The sequence below is a fragment of the Petaurus breviceps genome, unplaced genomic scaffold (assembly GCF_028583685.1).
Source record: "Petaurus breviceps papuanus isolate PSGF00001 unplaced genomic scaffold, PetGlider_PUasm1.0 90752, whole genome shotgun sequence".
Lineage (NCBI taxonomy): Eukaryota > Metazoa > Chordata > Mammalia > Diprotodontia > Petauridae > Petaurus > Petaurus breviceps.
This window is the reverse complement of record NW_027187336.1, coordinates 8,336,550-8,353,879: the sequence shown is the minus strand read 5'-3', so window position 1 is coordinate 8,353,879 and position 17,330 is coordinate 8,336,550. Positions and strand designations below refer to the sequence as shown.

Here is a 17,330-nt window from a genome sequence, read left to right as displayed (position 1 = left end):
TGCCAAATTAAAAAAGAATAATCCCTGGTTTTGTTGTTGCTGTGGTTCAGTTGTGTCCCACCCTTCATAACCCCATTTGCAGTTTTCTTGGCAGAGATACTAAAGTGATCTTCCAGTTCCTTCTCCAGTTCATTTTACAGATGAGGAAACTGAGGCAAGCAGGATTAAGTTTTTTACCCAGTAAGTAAGGGAGACTAGATTTGAAGTCACAGTGATGAATCTTTTTTACTTCAGGCCTGGCATCTCTATCCACTGTACCACCTAGCTGCCTGCTACTTTTCCAGACCTAGACTATATTACTCTTTTTCATTGACTATTACATTCTACAAACTGGCCTTTTTATTGTTCTTCAATTGCAATATTCCATCTTCCCAGTCTGTGTCTTTGTGTATGGACTGTCCCTCTCTTTGAGATGTACTTATTCCTTATCTCTGCCTTTTAGAATCTCCAGTGCCCTTCAGGACTCACGGAGCTACCTTTTACACAAAGCTTTTCCTTAGTCCCACAATTATTAGTGACTCCTTCCAAATTACTGGAATGTCTTTTGCATTGACTCATATATGTAAATTTGCTTCTCCCACTGAATGTAAGCTACTTGAGAACTTTTTTTTTGTCTTCATAATACCCAATATCTAACACAGTACCTAGGACATAGTAGGTGCTTAATAAATGCTAACTGATTGATTGATTGAAGGTCCTGGCTATGGAGACTAGAATAAGCAGCTTCATAAAGACTTTAAGTGACACAAATGGAGAAGCAGCTGATCCATTCAGAATGTTCTCTAACTTTGCTAGGGTAAGAATAGCTAAAAGACCACTAACCTCTCTGAAAAGATTAAAAATGATTTCAACTGAGACTAGAAAAATAGATTCAGTTAAAGGTAATCATTTGTAAAAACTGAATCAAAATGTATAAGTGCCACATTGTACTTGGAAGTTTATAGTTCTTTTTATCTATTTATTCATTGTACCTCTTGGTATAACCAGGAATTTCACTTGAATACTTCAGTTGTTGATTTAGAGAAAAAGCAACACTAAATAAACTATTTAGCTGGTGGCAGATGGTACAATGGAAAGAATACTGACTCATAACACTTGGGTTCAAATTCCACCTCTGGTTCTTACTACAAGTGTGACCTTGGCCAAGTCACTTAATATCCCTGAGGTTCAGCTTCCTTGGCTGTAAAATGGAGTTGAATTTGATGACCTCTGAGATAACTCAATGTTCCACAACTGTGATTCTATGATCAAAACTCATTGTTCATTTATTACACTGCAATCCAACCTACAGACCTGTGGAACTAACAGTCAAACTGTAGGTATCATGTCCAGGAGCATTATGAGCAGTCTCTACAGGACTAAATAGCCTGTTATTTCTCCCTCAACTCTAAATTTATAATCTTGTAACTTGTTTTTCAAAACCAACAGCACTGAAATGAGAAAATTAGCACCACATTCACCTCCTTTGTCTTCGTTAAACTACAATTCAAGTCAAATCTACAAGTTTTTATTATGCACCTACCCCCATTATTATGTGCCAACCCCCATACTAAGACAAAAAAACAGTCCCTCCTCTTACAGAGCTTACAGTCTAAAAGGGGAGACAACAGGCAAACAACCATGTAACAACAATAAGAATAGCTAATATTTGAATAGCACTTAGCTGTGGTAGGCTCCTTGCAATCATTATCTTATTTGATCCAACAAGACATAGACTAGACAAATTGGAAATATTCTCAGGGATGGGGGGATTGCAATAGCCTTAAAAGAGAATGAGGAAAGGTGTTGTGTAGATGTTTTTAGCACTTAAAGGAAAACAGGGAAGCCAGGAAGGAGACAGGAGAGAGCATTCCATATACAGAGGATTTTCAAAGATAATGCTTTAAGTTTGGAAGAGTTTTGGGTTTTTTTTTTTATTCTGACTCTAAACAGAAAAACATGAAGGAAGAAACACAATGATTTCCCTCAAAGTTCACACAAGCAGAGAACAAAGAAGGCTACAGAAGTCCAGGAGAAATAACATATTTTGTTTGACAGCTAAAAAAAAAAACCAAAGGTAGTTCAGCAAAACAATGGCTCAATTAGAAAGCACTTGTCAAAGTACCAGTTAAAGTAATTAATGTTAAAATGGAAATCTTGCATTGCCTCAAGATCTTTTCTACTACCAAGATGACTAGCCTGAATCTAAATGAAATCTTTCTCTCCACTCCACCCCCCCCCATATCAAAACCAGCCAAGTAGAAAGCAGAACATTCCCAAAGTTCTTAAGAAATGACAGGCAAATGAGTTTAAACTTAGCTCTTAGTTCATCTAACCTGTGCCCCCAGAACAAATACTTTTCTGTACCTGCCTGTAGATCTTGCTGTGTTTCACACAGTTCTGAACGTTCCCAACTCATGCTCACCTCAATTGTGTGTCTGATTGGCATAAGTGAGGAATTTCCAAAGTGATTTTTAAAGCTCCTTCCCCCTACCCCTACCCCCCCCACCCCCTTTCTCAGGCTGGTGGATTTTGAGTGTAGATTTTAGGGACAATGTTTAATTCCCCTACTGCAGGTTTTCTACTTGACCATTATGGACTATTATACCCAGAGGTTTGACAAAATATTTTCTTATACATATTTCACTGCTTCCATATCTTCCATGTCCACAAATCCCATTTGTCTCCTTTCTTTAACTGAGCTACATTGTTCAGATAATTTGTTTTATAAATTCATTTGGATTTTCCATTGTGCCCAGATAGTGTGCCCATGGCATTGTAGAAGGTGCATTGGACTAGATGACTGGACAGCTGTGTTCTAGTTTTGGCTGTGTCCCTAAATAGCTTTGATAAGTTATTTAACTTCTTTGGGCTTTAACTGTTCTTATTTGTTAAATGATAGGGCTGCATGAGATGATCTCTTGACCCAACACTAGTGTTTTGTAAATTTCACCTCGGTATTTTAAAATAGAATGACTCATTTTTGAAATATCAAATTATAAGAATCCTCACATAGTAGTATTTTACTAAAAGGAATTGTTGATTGAATAAATATGTGATTGGATTTGTGTTCAGAGAACCTTGGTTCAAAATCTGTCTCTGCCCCTTACTAGCATACTTTGAGCAAGTCACTTATCCTCTTTGAGTCTCACTTTCCTCACCTGTGGGATGAGGTGTTGGAATAAATCATCTCCAAGCTTATATGACCTTGTAATCCCTTCTAATAACTAGGGAGCCACTCGTGTGTAATCCAATGGCCTTGAACAGGAGTTCTTAACCTTTTTTAGTCACAGATCCACTTGACAATTTGGTGAAGTATATGTACCCCTTTCTCAAAATAATGTTTTTAAATGCACTTATTAAATGCATCAAGATTACAGAGGAAGCCAATTATATTGCTATAAAGATGGATTTTTTTCCCCTGTTCCTAGACCTCTCTGAAATATATTCACAGGCCCAAGGTTACTAACCCTTGGTCTAGATAGTAAGTTAACTAATGAGTTTCTGGAGAATCTCCCCACAGAGCCTAGTAAAGGGTTTCATGGGGCTATTGGAACATAACAGGTACTTAATAGAATGCGTATTGCCTGATTAATCAGAATGGAACCCCCTGAGGGCAGAAGTCACTTTTCCTGCTCTCTTTTATTATACAACACTTCTGAGAGTGACTCTTCTTGTGGTAATTTAATAAAATGTTCCTGGAATCCAGTAATCTGTAGCAGATGAGGGTATTCTGTGTATGTACCACCCAACAAGGAAAGACTGTCATCTTGGGAAAGTTGCTTTGAAACCCCAGTTGAGATGGAGGTACTCTTGACTGAAGATTTATATGGTTTCCTTCAAATGACTTTGACAACCCAAGCTTTCTGCAGAGGAAGAAAAGAAGTTGGGACTGTCCTAAGGCTACTAAACACACTCAGGGCATTGTAAAGATTGATATGAGAGGTGAGTTGACAAGGAAAATAATTATACCATGGAATAGTAGATAGGTAGATAGTTTAAAAAAAGGATTAGCTCTAAAAATTTCAGACAGTAACATCTCTGAATTGAGATTAGGTAATGATGGACATATTTTTAAAAGGTCTTTAGGAAAATAGTGAGAAGGCAAACTTGCTTCTTGTCACTTCAGCAGGGTGAGTGGATGGATGTCAGATGTTATGGTTTTTCTTTACAGCCCCAAAATGGAAATGATGGCATAATTAATTAAACATTACCTTTTATCCAAAAAGATTTTTTGTCCTCGGCTCAAATTTTGTGACAATCTAAGAAATGACCATATAACATTCAGTTATATAATATGCAGTTATCTAATATTCAGTTATGTAATAAATTCTTAATGGAATCAAATGAAACACTGTGAAATGTGAAACAAGGGTCTCCCACAGTCCTCTCTTGATGACATCTGGAAAGGTAGGTAAAAGCTCACTCCTTTGAGTAAGCCAGAATTTATAATGTATGATACATGAAGAACATAAAATCTAGGGAAAATCATTTGACGATTAAACTTCCTACTAAGAAATTATCTAAATCATTTTCAGAGAAATTTTAAAAATCTTCCATGTATGTCTTTTCAGTATCCTCAGCACATCCAAAGCCTGCGTCTTTCCATTTAATTATTCAGAAATCATTCTCACAAACAGTCCACACATCAATCAATAAGCACTTATTAAGCGCTTCCTATGTCCCAGATACTTTGCTAAGCAGAGGGCATATGAAGACAAAAATAGTCATTTCTCTCAAAGAACTTACATGTAAAGTGTGAGACATACAAATATTGGTATATACAGGATATATGCAGAATAAATACAGGGAAGCTTTGGGTCAGAGGGCATTAGCAGCTGGGGGGAAGGGGTAGGGTCAGGAAAAGATTCACATAGAAGGTGCCCCACAAATCTTAAAGAAAACTGACTATATCAAGTACCAGTGAAGTCCAGGGACCATATGTGACAAACAGCTGGTAAACCAGGAAGGCTAGACTACAAACTAAGTAGAGGGAAACAATATATAAGAAGTCTGGAAATGTACTAAGGGTCCATCTGATGAAGAACCTTAAATACTAACTGGAGATTGTATTTGATTCCAGATGTACTGAAGAACTGCCAGAATTTATGAATTAGTGAGGTAACTGATGATCATAGCTGTGCTTTAGGGGAAACCCTTTTGGTGCCTATAGAGATGATGGAATGGGAACAGACTTGGAGTAGGGAAACCAGACAGGACATTATTGCAGTAGATGAGTGAAGAGGTGATAAAGTCCTGAACTAAGGTAATGGCTTTGTAAATGGAGGGCAAGAGCCGTATTCAAGTGATAAGATGGAGAGAGAAATGAAAAGATTTGGCAACTGAGTGGATCTATGAGGTGATGGAGAAGGAAAAGTCAAGGGTTACATCAAGGGTGTGAACCTAGGTAACTGGAAGGATGATCTATAAAAAGCGGTCTTTTGGTATATGAAAATAAACCAAAGTATAGGAAAAATAGGAAATAATTTACAGAGGGAAGGCTTTCTGTAGAAGAAGATGAGATTTTAATTGGGACATAAAGAAAGAAAGGGGGATCAGTAGTCAGGGCAGAGAAGGGTCCCAAGGTATAGAGGATAGCAAGACTCAATGCCTAGAGACAAGACAGGAAGTGTCTTGTTTGTGGAACAAACAGGAAGCCAGTGTCACTAGATCAAAGAGTATGTGTTGGTAAGGTGTAAGAAGACTGTAAAAGCAGGAGGAGGCTAACTTCCAACTATACCATACTGCCTCTATTTCTTCCTCAAAACTTAGGAAGGGGAAATGTAGGAATAAATGCAGCAACCACAAAACTCTCCATTTGATTTCTCTATATAGATGCTAAAGGCCCTGAATTTCTTCACTATTGCAGAAAAGGCTACCCAAATTCTCCAAATAATGGTCTGCCCTCCACCTTACCTCGTATTATTGAATGGAACCTCAGTGTCCCATCATGTTCAGCAGTTCTCAGAGTAAAAATGCCACATTTTATTGTTGATTCTACATAATTTGGTATCATTCATCACCACTGAACATTTATTGAATGCCAAAATTTTTCTAAGAACCATCTCCACTGTAGTTCAATGGAAAGAAAACTAATGTTGTAGCCAGAGAATCTGGGTTCAAATCCTGCTTCTATGAGGGACCTAATGCATGCCCTTCTCTGGATCTTAATTTTCTCATCTGTAAAAAGAAGGTAAACAAGTAAACTTTAAGTTCCCTTCCAGGTTCAAATCTGTGGCCCTATGATTTCAAATTATATAAATAAGGCAGTAACAAAGATGGCCTAAGGCATCCTATTAAGCTACATTATGATGTAGTATACTTTAAGCACTTTAAGGATCTGATAAGCAGAATTCAATTCAAATGAGAAAAATGTGTGTTATGACACAGTAGTTAATGACTATAGTAATCTATTGTTTGAGAAACCCAAACACTCCAACTTCTGGGATAAGAATCCACTGTTTGACAAAAACTGCTGGGAAAACTGGAAAATAGTATGGCAGAAACTGGGCATAGGCCAGTATCTTACACCATATACCAAAATAAAGTCTAAACAGGTTCACTATCTAGATATAAAGGCTGATACTGTAAGCAATCTGGAAGAGCAAGGAATAGTTTACCTATCAGATTTATGGAGAAGGGAAGAATTTATGATGAAACAAGAGATAGAGAGTATTACAAAATGCAAAATGGATAATTTTGATTATATTAAACTGAAAAATTTGGGGGCAAACAAAGCCAATGTAAACCAAGATTAGGAGGGAAGCAAAAAACTGGGAAAGAATTTTTACAACCAATGTCTCTAATAAAGGCCTCATTTCTAAAATATACAGATAACTGAGTCAAATATATACTACAAGTCATTCCCCAATTGATAAATGGTCAAAGGATATGAACAGGTAGTTTTTAGAGGAAGAAACTAAAGATATCTATAATCATATGAAAAATGCTTTAAATCACTATTGAATAGAGAACTGCAAATCAAAACAACTCTGAGGTACCACATCTCACTGGTCAGATTGGCTAATATGACAAAACAGGAAAATGATAAATGCTGGAAAAGATGTGGGAAAGTTGGAACACTAATGTATTGTTGGTGGAGTTGTGAACTGATCCAACCATTCTGGAGAGCAATTTGGAACTATGCGCAAAGGGCTATAAAAAATGTGCATACCCTTTGACCTAGCAATACCACTTCTAGGGCTGTATTCCAAAGAGATCATACAGATGGGAGGAGGACCCATATGTAACAAAAATATTGATAGCAGCTCTTTTTGTGGTGGCAAAGAATTGAAAATCAAGGGGATGCCCATCAGTTGGAGAATGGCTAAACAAGTTGTGGTATATGAATGTAATAGAATACTATTGTGCTATAAGAAACAAGGAGCAGAAGGACTTCATAATAACCTGGAGACACTTATATAAACTGATGCTGAGTGAGGGGAGCAGAACCAGGAGAACTTTGTACCACAATTACAGACACATTCTATCTGTGATGACTGACTTTGATAGACTGGGCTCATCTCAGCAATGGAAAGGGATATCCTCATCCAGAGAAAGAACTACAGAGTCTGAATGCAGACTGAAGCAAACTACTTGCTCTCTCTCTTTTTTATTTTATTTTGTTCCTTCTTTCTCGTTCACTCCATTGGTTATAATCCTTCTTTACAACTTGATTAGTGTTTAATGTGAAGGTATTTGCAGAACGTATATCGGGTTGCATGCTGTCATGGTGAGGAGTGGGGAAGAAAGGAAAGGGGAGAAAATTTGTAACTCAAAAGCTGGTGGAACTAAATGATGTAAACTAAAAGTAAATAAATTTTTAAAAGAAAAGAAAAATATGTGTTTATCAGCTGCTAGTATGTCTCCAGGGATTCAGGAAAAAGAAGACTCATCTCCCCCAACAAAGCCACTACTTCTTTCTGAGAAAGAAAAAAAAAAACATGACTATGGTTCTAATCTCTGGAGAGAAGAGTCTTCAGTTACTCCCTTTCTGAGAAACTCATGATATTTTCATCCCTGCAAAATCAAGGACAATGAGTCCTCCACTTCATTTCATTGAGGGGGACATTTTTTCTGCTTTGAATCACAGACATGGAATTATGCAGAGAAAACAGAGCTGGATGATTGATGTCAAATTAACTCATTTAATATCAGAGTGTGGTTTGGCATTGGATGCACTGGCTTTGACAAGGTCCTAGAAGCTAAAATTTGTCTTTTGCATTGTTACAAGGCCATGAAACAAGAACGTGTTTTTCTGTTACTATATAAACTCTGCTGCCAAGTGTCTATTTTCATAGATTTAGTCTTTTTTTTTACTGAACCTGAGACCTAATCAGTATGTGGAAGTCTTATATATTAAAGTTCTTGTCAAAGAGACAAACATCCAAATTTCACAGATCATTCCCAGCAATGAAATTGCAACAGCTATACTCCAGTTATTCATAGAACACACATAGACCTATGCATTCTAAATGTACTAAAAAAAATACAAAGCACTTACATACATAAAAATATATAAATTTATCTGGACAGCACTGTATGTGCTATTTCTTTGAAAATGAAGCAAAAACAAAAAAAAGCAATAATGAGCAATTGCACTTCAATTCACCAAGTATTTCTTAACCATATACTATATCATTAAGGAATTCTAAGACAGGAAAAGCAAATGATATAGCCATGTGACAAGAGCAAGGGATGAAAAGTGGACAACCAGAATGCTCTACTTTGATTGCAGGAGAAATCCATAAAGACTTTCATCATATTGGATTAACCTGTGAAAATCTTCTGGGAGAACATGAACAGATCACACAGGATGGACAAGTTTGGAGAGAGGAAAAGCTATGAATTAGGTTATGAATCTGTTGAGTTTGAGATGCTATAAGAATACCCCAGTGGAGATGTCCCTTAGACATTTCAGGGTACAGGACTAGAAAGAACTCAGACTTGGGGCTGGAAACATACATTTGAAGGATGTCAGTGATTGCTCAATTTGCAAGACAGAATCAGTTACAAAAATTTACAAAGTGGAAAGATATGAGGAAAAAGCCATGCATCTTAGCACTGTGCTTCCCGCTTCTTCTTTGCATGTGTCACTCCTCTTCACACACACCCTAATATATCCAAAGTGGCTGCCTTGCTTTCCCTCACATATCCTATTTTACCTACCATCTCTGTGCATTTGCCCAGACTGTCCTTTATTCCTTCAATTCACTCCCCTTCAATCCTCTCTATCTCCTAGAATCGCTGGTTTTCTTCAGACATAAGCTCAAAATATATCCTCTATATGAGGTTTGTCTTGATGCCTCAGACTACTAGTACTTCTCCCTCTCCAAACTGCCTTGTAATACATACATATATACATGCATAAACACAGACAGACAAACAAACATATTTGTATACAGGCATACCCTCAGAAATATTGTGGATTTGGTTACTGATCACCTCAATAAAGTGAATATTGCAATAAAGCAAGTCACACAATTTTTTTGGTTTCCCAGTACATCTGAAAGTTATGTTTAAACTACACTATAATCTATTAAGTGTATAATAATATTTTGTCATTTTAAAATGTCTATTCCTTAATTAAAAAATACTTTATTTCTAATAAACAAATGCTGACCATCATCTGAGCCCTCAGCAAGTAGATTCTTTCTGTTGGTGGAGGGTCTTACCTTGATGTTGATAGCTGATGACTAATCAGGATGGTGGTTGCTGAAGATTGAGGTTGGCTATAGCAATTTCTTCAAATCAAACAATAATGAAGTTTGCTTCATAGATTGACTCTTCCTTTCACTTGAACACTTAGTGGTCATTGTAGAGTTATTAATTGGCCTAATTTCAACATTACTGTGTCTTGAGGAAGAGAGAGACTAAAGGAGAGGGAGAGAGATGGGGGAATGGCCATTTGGTGGAGCAGTCAGGAAACACACAACATTTATCAGTTAAGACTGCTATCTTATATGGAAGCAGTCCCAGGCTCCCCAAAACAAGTACACAGTAACATCGAAGATCACTGATTACCCATCACTGTAACAGATATAATAATAATGAAAAAGTTTGAAATATTGTGAGAATTACCAAAATGTGACAGACGTGATCTGAGCACATGTTGGAAAAATGGTGCCAATAGACTTGTTCCATGCAAGGTTACCACAAACCTTCACACATGCGCGCTCACACACACACACCCACACACAATACATATCTGCAAAGCACAATAAAACAAAGCATAATGTACATATTATCTCCTATCAAATGTATGATCTTTGAGAGCAGAGATTGTTTAATTGATTATCTCTTTGCCCCCACTACCTATCACAGTGCCTGTGATATTATATATAATAGGAACTTAATAAGTGCTTTGTTAGTTAATTACTTGCCTACTCGGGGATGAGGATTTTCTCCTCTTTGTGAAATGTTCCTGAAGTGAGCTATACATGTGTAAGTCTCATTTGACATAGCCACAGGATGTTCCCATAGATGAGTCTTTGCTGCAAATTATCTTTGCTAAGATGGGAATGGAATAGGTACCAGTGATTTCCTAGCCAGCTGGCTAGGAACAAGGAAAGCTGAGAAGGAAGCAAAGTGTATAACTGATCTCCAAAAGCCTATGAGTCAGGTGTAAAAGCTATGTTAAATAAAATTTAATGGAAAAAAATATCAAAAAAAACTCTAAAATAGAGTAGCCAGTATTTCATACAGGGACCAGGAAATAATTCAACCCATACATTTTATAAGACACTGAAAAACGAAATTGGGTCTATAAAAACTTGATTTCTAAGGCCCCTTTTTACTCTAAAATCCTTTGAACAAACAAACTGATATAAAAAATGAAAAAAAAAATGGAACCTTAGAGGCAAATACTAAAGAAAATGGAATTATTTATTGTGGAGAGGTAACAATGAAGAGTGACACATTCTGTCAGGTTTAGCATAATGATACTGACGGTATATGTCAGTAATGAGCTCCTCCAGGGTTAGAACAGTCTTTACTTTTCTCTGTATCCCTAGTACTTACTACAGGGCCTATTGTATGTAGTAGATGTTTAATAAATGGTTGTTGATTGATTCTCTATCTCCACAGGAAGACGTAACAAAAATTAATGAATGTTGTTAAAACAAAATTTAGTACAGGCCATTCAGGAGTTGGTGGACATTTTCCCACTTCAATAACTTTTACTTATCTTAATACTTTCCATTTCTTCAGAAACACGTCCTCAGTGGACCCCGTGAATATATCTCAGAAGTCTTGTAACACTTACTAAATAATCTTTATGAGTTACTGTGGCTGAAAAATTCACAACCCTTAAGTCAACCTTCTTATAGGTTGGCTGCCTGATGAGAGAAACACATAGTTCATTGCTGAATTATGTGGCAGGACTTATCAAAGCTTATATTTTCCTTCCTAGAGACTTTAAGAACCTACCTGGAGTTACCTTTGTGCCATGGCAAGGCCATTGTATATTTGTCTATAAAATTTTTTAAAAAATTACTAAGTCCTAAATGAATGAAATAACTTGTCCAAGATCATATAGCAAATAAATTAAAAAGTCAGGATTCAAACCCACATCTGCTTCTAGTTTATAGAGACTTTCCAATTCTAAAAGTGTTCATACTCCACACAAAATTAGAATCAACATCCATTTTGCTGAAGTATTAGAGATTTCTTTGTTAAGGTGATGACAGGAAAATTCATTAAATGTTGCATACCTGACATCATTCTTCTATCTTTGAGCTATACTTATAGTGCATAGATTTTCAGATAGCTACTTGTGAGTAATATTCATAAATTTTCTTTGGCTTGGCCTATCATATCTTGAATATAGGGAGATTCCAGGAAAGAACTTACTTTACCAATGAATATCAAACATTTTCTTTGCCTTCTATGGTCCAGAATTGCCTGGGGACCCTGAATAGGTTGAGTGATTTGTCTCAAATCATAAAGCCAATTTGTATCATAAGAAGAGTGCTTGAACTCTGATTTTTTTGACTTCTAAGCCAACTATTCTTTCTCCCCTTCAAGCTTAGTTACATTTATCCAATTTCTTTAAAATGAAGTTTTACAATACTAGGTTTTTAAAAAAATACTTTCTTTTGAATTGGATTTATTTATTATTAAGCAGTAAGTTGATTTGGATAAAAAGAGAGATAAAACAAGCCAATATTATAATGGAATATTTTAATCTACTAACCCAAGAGAGAAAATGAAAGATGAATTCCTAGTACAGATGATAAAAATAGAGTCAGGATATAGCTGAGAATACTAGGGGAGGTGGAATTATTAATATTGAAGGAATAACGTCAATTTCTCAATTATTAGTGCATGTGTGATCTCCTATAGGAAGAGTGTTTATGATCCTTAGGTCTTAGTGCTTTTTCTATTCTTTCTAAATTATCATGTACTTTGTTATGTTTCTTTATTGTATAGAACTATTAAAATATAAGCTTCTCGAAGGCATACTTTTTTTCTGGCGTCATATCCATAGTGACTAGTAGAGTACCTTATACATTATAGTTGCTTAATGCTTTTTTTGGAACTGATTATTAGATTAGAAAACAACTTTAAAATCGCTGGTATTATCATCGTTCTTGGGCATTCCACTCTAGTCTGCAGCACACCAGAAGCAAAATGGGGGTGGAGAAGTATGTTGATTATTCACTCACTGTTTGCTGTAATTGTTGGCAGACTGTGGTAGGAACTGAAGGAAACTGCTGAGTAAAAAGCAAATAAATTGTGATCTTTGATGTAACCTTTGATCTCTGAAATGACCCTAAAATTAATTAGTATTACAAAATATATGAAATTGTTTGGATCAAAGCCAATTTGCAATTGAGCTATCTTAGCAAAGAAAAGGAAAGTCATGTAGAAGAGTATATGTATATGAGAGAGGGAGAGGGATCAAGGGAAGGGAGGGAGTAAGGAAGGGAGAGAGACAGAGAAAGAGAGAGAAAGTTTGTGTGTATGTGCATGTGTGTTAAATTGATAGATTGGTGGTGTCTAAAGTCAGAGAAGTAGTGTCCAGGACAAACCAGAGAGTAAATATAATTTCTCTCTTTTTTTAAAAGTCATCAGTTTAGAAGAAGTTAGGCATACATCATGAGGTTTATTGTATTTGCAATTAAACAGATCAAATTTAATGTGTGCAGAAAGCCCTAGTAATTGGTATACAAATTAATATGGGGAAATGGCACTGGTTTAGCAGTCCTCCCAAGCAAAACTGAAGTAAAGAATTGAGTATGTAATCAAACAGCATGTGAATATTAATGCACAAAATCCTCTGAGTCCCCAGCTCCCTGATGCAATTATTTTCTATTCACATTAATTGTTCCTAACAGATGACATTAATGACTTTGAGTTAAAAAGTGTCCAAGGGAAGATTTCACAAGATCAATGCTGTTTAGAAATAGGGTCACTTTTATAATAATTTTGCTCAAGTTCTCACCACTGTTTAAGACAGCAAGGTGAAAATGATGGGGCAGGGGTGGGGTAATGTTTAAATGTTTATATGAAACATTCATTTTAATGCCTTTCATTATGATCCACTCGAATCCTTAAATAAATGTCTCCAAATATTTACATTTTTCTTAGTATTAATTTTCCAGCATATCATGTGTGATGGTGACTAGACTCTCTCAAATTGGATTCATTAGAGTAGTTTTTCATTGGTTATTTTATTATCAAAAGTATTTTCTGCATCTGTAGCAAGCTTTCCAATTAGGAGACTCCAACTTCATGTAAAGGTTGGGCTTCTTGAGCTCTACGGGCCCTTCTGCCTTAAGATTCTGTGATTCTTTAACACATGCAGTTTAATCAGGCAATCACTCTCTCTTTCTACAGTTTTGCTGTCCTCGATGAAATTGTGAAACAAACTATTATTGCTAACTAAGCTTCTCCTTTGGTTTTTCTTTATCATTCCTTAGAAACTTCACTCACGCATCTTGGACCTTTCATCAGGGGATTTGCTTTCAGAGGTAGAAAGAAACCAAAGTTTGATGCAATCACGAACAGATGTTGACATTCATGTGAGTCTCCCTATTGCTTTCTAATCGCTTGTTTCTAACACTGTTTTCTTTTCATCAAGAATGATGTCACAGGTGTACTATTAAACTTATCCTTGAAGGGTTGTAAGGCAGGTAAAAATACTTTCCTTTCTTCTGTTCCTTGAAATTCAATATCATGTCCCTAGTTGATATAGTAAGCAGAAAGTGTCACTCTGGGCAAAAAAAAGCATAAATCTTTGCTATGTCCCCAAGATACCTTTTTGGGCATTGATTACATCTCAAAGTCTCTGAGAAATGGTCAAGGAGCTTTTTATTAAAATCTATGTACCATATTATTCATCCTACTTTTATGATATATTATGTATGAACTTTTAAAAAATTCATAAGCTCTGCATTTTTTTAATGTAGGGTTAGTTTTGTGCTTATTTGGCAAAACTTTAATGAGCATGACTATTAATGCTCATTTATGTAAAATAAGGTAACTTAAAAACAAAAGATAGATAAAAATATAAAGAAATGTAAAGGCATTAAAAACTAATGGCTGAATTCTTATAGATAACTTGCCCTTTATTTTACTGTATAATTTTGTCGGTCAAAATGTGATATCCTACATCAAAGGTAAATACTTTTAACTTATATTAGAATTAAATTTTAGTGGAATGCTATAATTTCATACTAATAGCATCCAATCTATAATATGGCCTTAAGGCCGTATTATTTAACTGTGTAGGTTTCATCCAAGAAATTCTTGGCTGCCATTCTCTGTTTAACTGAAATGCTGCTTTTGTATTATAATTCACACAGTGAGATTTTTAAGTGCATGAGTTGCTCAAGGTGGTAGTATAAAAATAAAGGATGGAAAAATTCTACATTCAGTGCAAAACTATAAGTATATATTTTTTTCAAATTAACATAATATAATTAAGATAACATGGAAATGTTAATATGCTGTTTTGTTTTCTTTTTAAAGAATTATTTACATTTCATAGAACGCCATGACTTCTGAATAGACATCTTAGAGATCATTATAGCAATGTATTAGCCCCGTTTTGGGGGGGGGAGGGTTTGCTTTTTGGAAGGGGGAGGACAGGGCATTTGGGGTTAAGTGACTTGCCCAAGGCCACACAGCTAGTACGTGTTAAATGTCTGAGGTCAGTTTTGAACTCAGGTCCTCCTGATTCCAGGGCAGGTGCTCTATTCACACCTAGCCACCACCACCCCCCATTTTATATTTAAAAAAAAAGCCCTGAAGCACATAAATGTTCAATGGTTTACCAGATATTGGCTGTTGGTACATACTAGGATCGAGATTCTAACTCAGGTCATTTCCTTCCAAGATTAATGATCTTTCCAAATAATTAATGGACAGGTATTTATTAATGTATTTATTAACATGTATCTGGCACTGGACTAGGTGGTGGGCAGACAAAAATGAAATAATACCTTTGGAAAGCTTGCAAAAGGTAGGAAAAGAAAAGAGCATATACACAAATAAGTTTATACCAAATATATGAAAGATAAATACAAGGGATGTTGGGGGGATGGATCATAGCAACAGAGATTTAGAGCTGAAAGGTCTTCAGAGGTCATCTAGGTCAAATCCCTCATTTTCAAAATTACAAAAACTGAGGCCAAAGAAATTAAGTAACTAACCAGAGGTCAAACAGATAGTAAATGTCTGAGGGAGATGGCACCAGCAGCTTGTCACATCAGAAAAGGCTTCATACAGAAGGTTTCAGCTGAACCGAGTTTTGAAGAAAACAGAATTCTCAAGGACAGAGCTGGGAAGGGAGTATATTCTAGGCTCGGGTGACAGCTAGTGCGGAAATACCAACAGGAAAGATGGAGAATCAGCAAGAAGGCCAGTGTGATTAGACTGTCAAGTACCAGGAGGAGAGTAATATAATATGTTAAACTTGCAAAAGTAGGTTGAGGCCAAGTTGTGAAGGCCTGGAAAGCCAAACATAAGCGCTTCAATTTGAACCTACAGGTGATAAAGAGCCAATGGAGTTTATAGAGTAGGGGAGTAACATGGTCAGACATGGAAAATTACTTTGGCAGCTAGTTTTCTTCCCCATAACATTGCTCCTTATTCATTCCTGCTGCTTTACTTTAATCTTTAGAATCAGAATCACCTCTAGAGAAAAAATTTATAACAGTAGAGAACTATAACTTCAGAATTCTTCCATCATGTTCTTTGAGAGTGACAGTGTTTGTCAGCATCATATTGACTCCAAATGTTTTTAATCTATAATCAACAAATGTTCATTGATCTTCTACTACCTGTGGTGTAATGTGGGGAAAAGCAATAATGCATTTATAGTCAGAGGACCTGAATTCAAACTTGACTCACACTTCCCACGTGACCTTGGACAAGTCGGTCAACTTCTATGGGCCTCAGTTCCTCCACTTGTAGAATGAGGGTGTTGAACTACATGATTTCTAGAGTCTCTTTCAGTGCTAAATCTATGATATTACTATGTTTTTCTCAGCGTTTGGTCCTGTGCTAGGTACTAAAATGATACAAAGAAATTTAAGCCATGGTTCCCATCCTAAAGGGACTATGGTTTGATTAATGGGATCAGCAATATGTGCATGAAAGGATCGCTAATAATACCAAAGAGATAGGGACTGGACCAATGACTTCACTGATATAGAGAGCTCCTAGATGAGTTCCCTCTATTAAATCAGGTCATACTTTGCTAAAAACTTTTACTCTTAATGAGTTTTCTAGAATACTGAGAAGCTGAGACTTGCCCATAGTCAGCCAGCAGAACTCGAACCCAGGTTTTCTTGGCTCTGAAGCTAACTCTAGCCATTATTCTACCCTGCCAATACAATATTATGCTATAAATGCCAAATTCCAAATAATCAGTATAAATAATTGTATTGTAGGACTGTATAGGTCCCTTACCACTTGTAGAAGCAAGCACCCTCGCATACCCAGGATGGCTGCTAGCACAGGTTCTTTGATCTGCTTTTCTAAAGGAAAGCAACTCAGAAAAGATTAACACTCTTACTTTAATCAAACGTATATCATTTACCTAGTACAGGGGGAAAGTCAGCATTCTGAACTTCAGAGAATACAAACAGAAGTTACAAGCAGACAAAAAATACAGACAGAGAAAATAATACAATTCAACAGACCAGCAGACAGGGCTTCTATCTGTCTGACCATTACATACATACAGTGTTAGTTACCAGAGAGAGAAACACCAATATCTGGGTTTTCAAAGTTGGGGGACTCAATGGCTACCCAGAGTCTCATCTGGCCAAATCACATAACTCTTCCCAAAGTGAGGCCCAAAGTAAAACCTCACATCAGAGTATATTTGGCCTTCTCCAGGG

At 36.3% G+C, this 17,330-nt stretch overlaps 1 protein-coding gene across 8 annotated transcripts in view; it reads left to right on the top strand.

Annotated features, from left to right (window-relative positions):
* Positions 1–17,330, top strand: part of NCKAP5 (NCK associated protein 5) — a 1,185,533-nt gene that overhangs the window by 1,025,783 nt on the left and 142,420 nt on the right. For all 8 annotated transcript variants that reach the window (XM_069067791.1, XM_069067792.1, XM_069067796.1 and 5 more), the window contains one exon: positions 13,902–14,003. In XM_069067791.1, the coding sequence (XP_068923892.1) occupies positions 13,902–14,003 (102 nt within the window). The remainder of the gene's footprint in view (positions 1–13,901; positions 14,004–17,330) is intronic.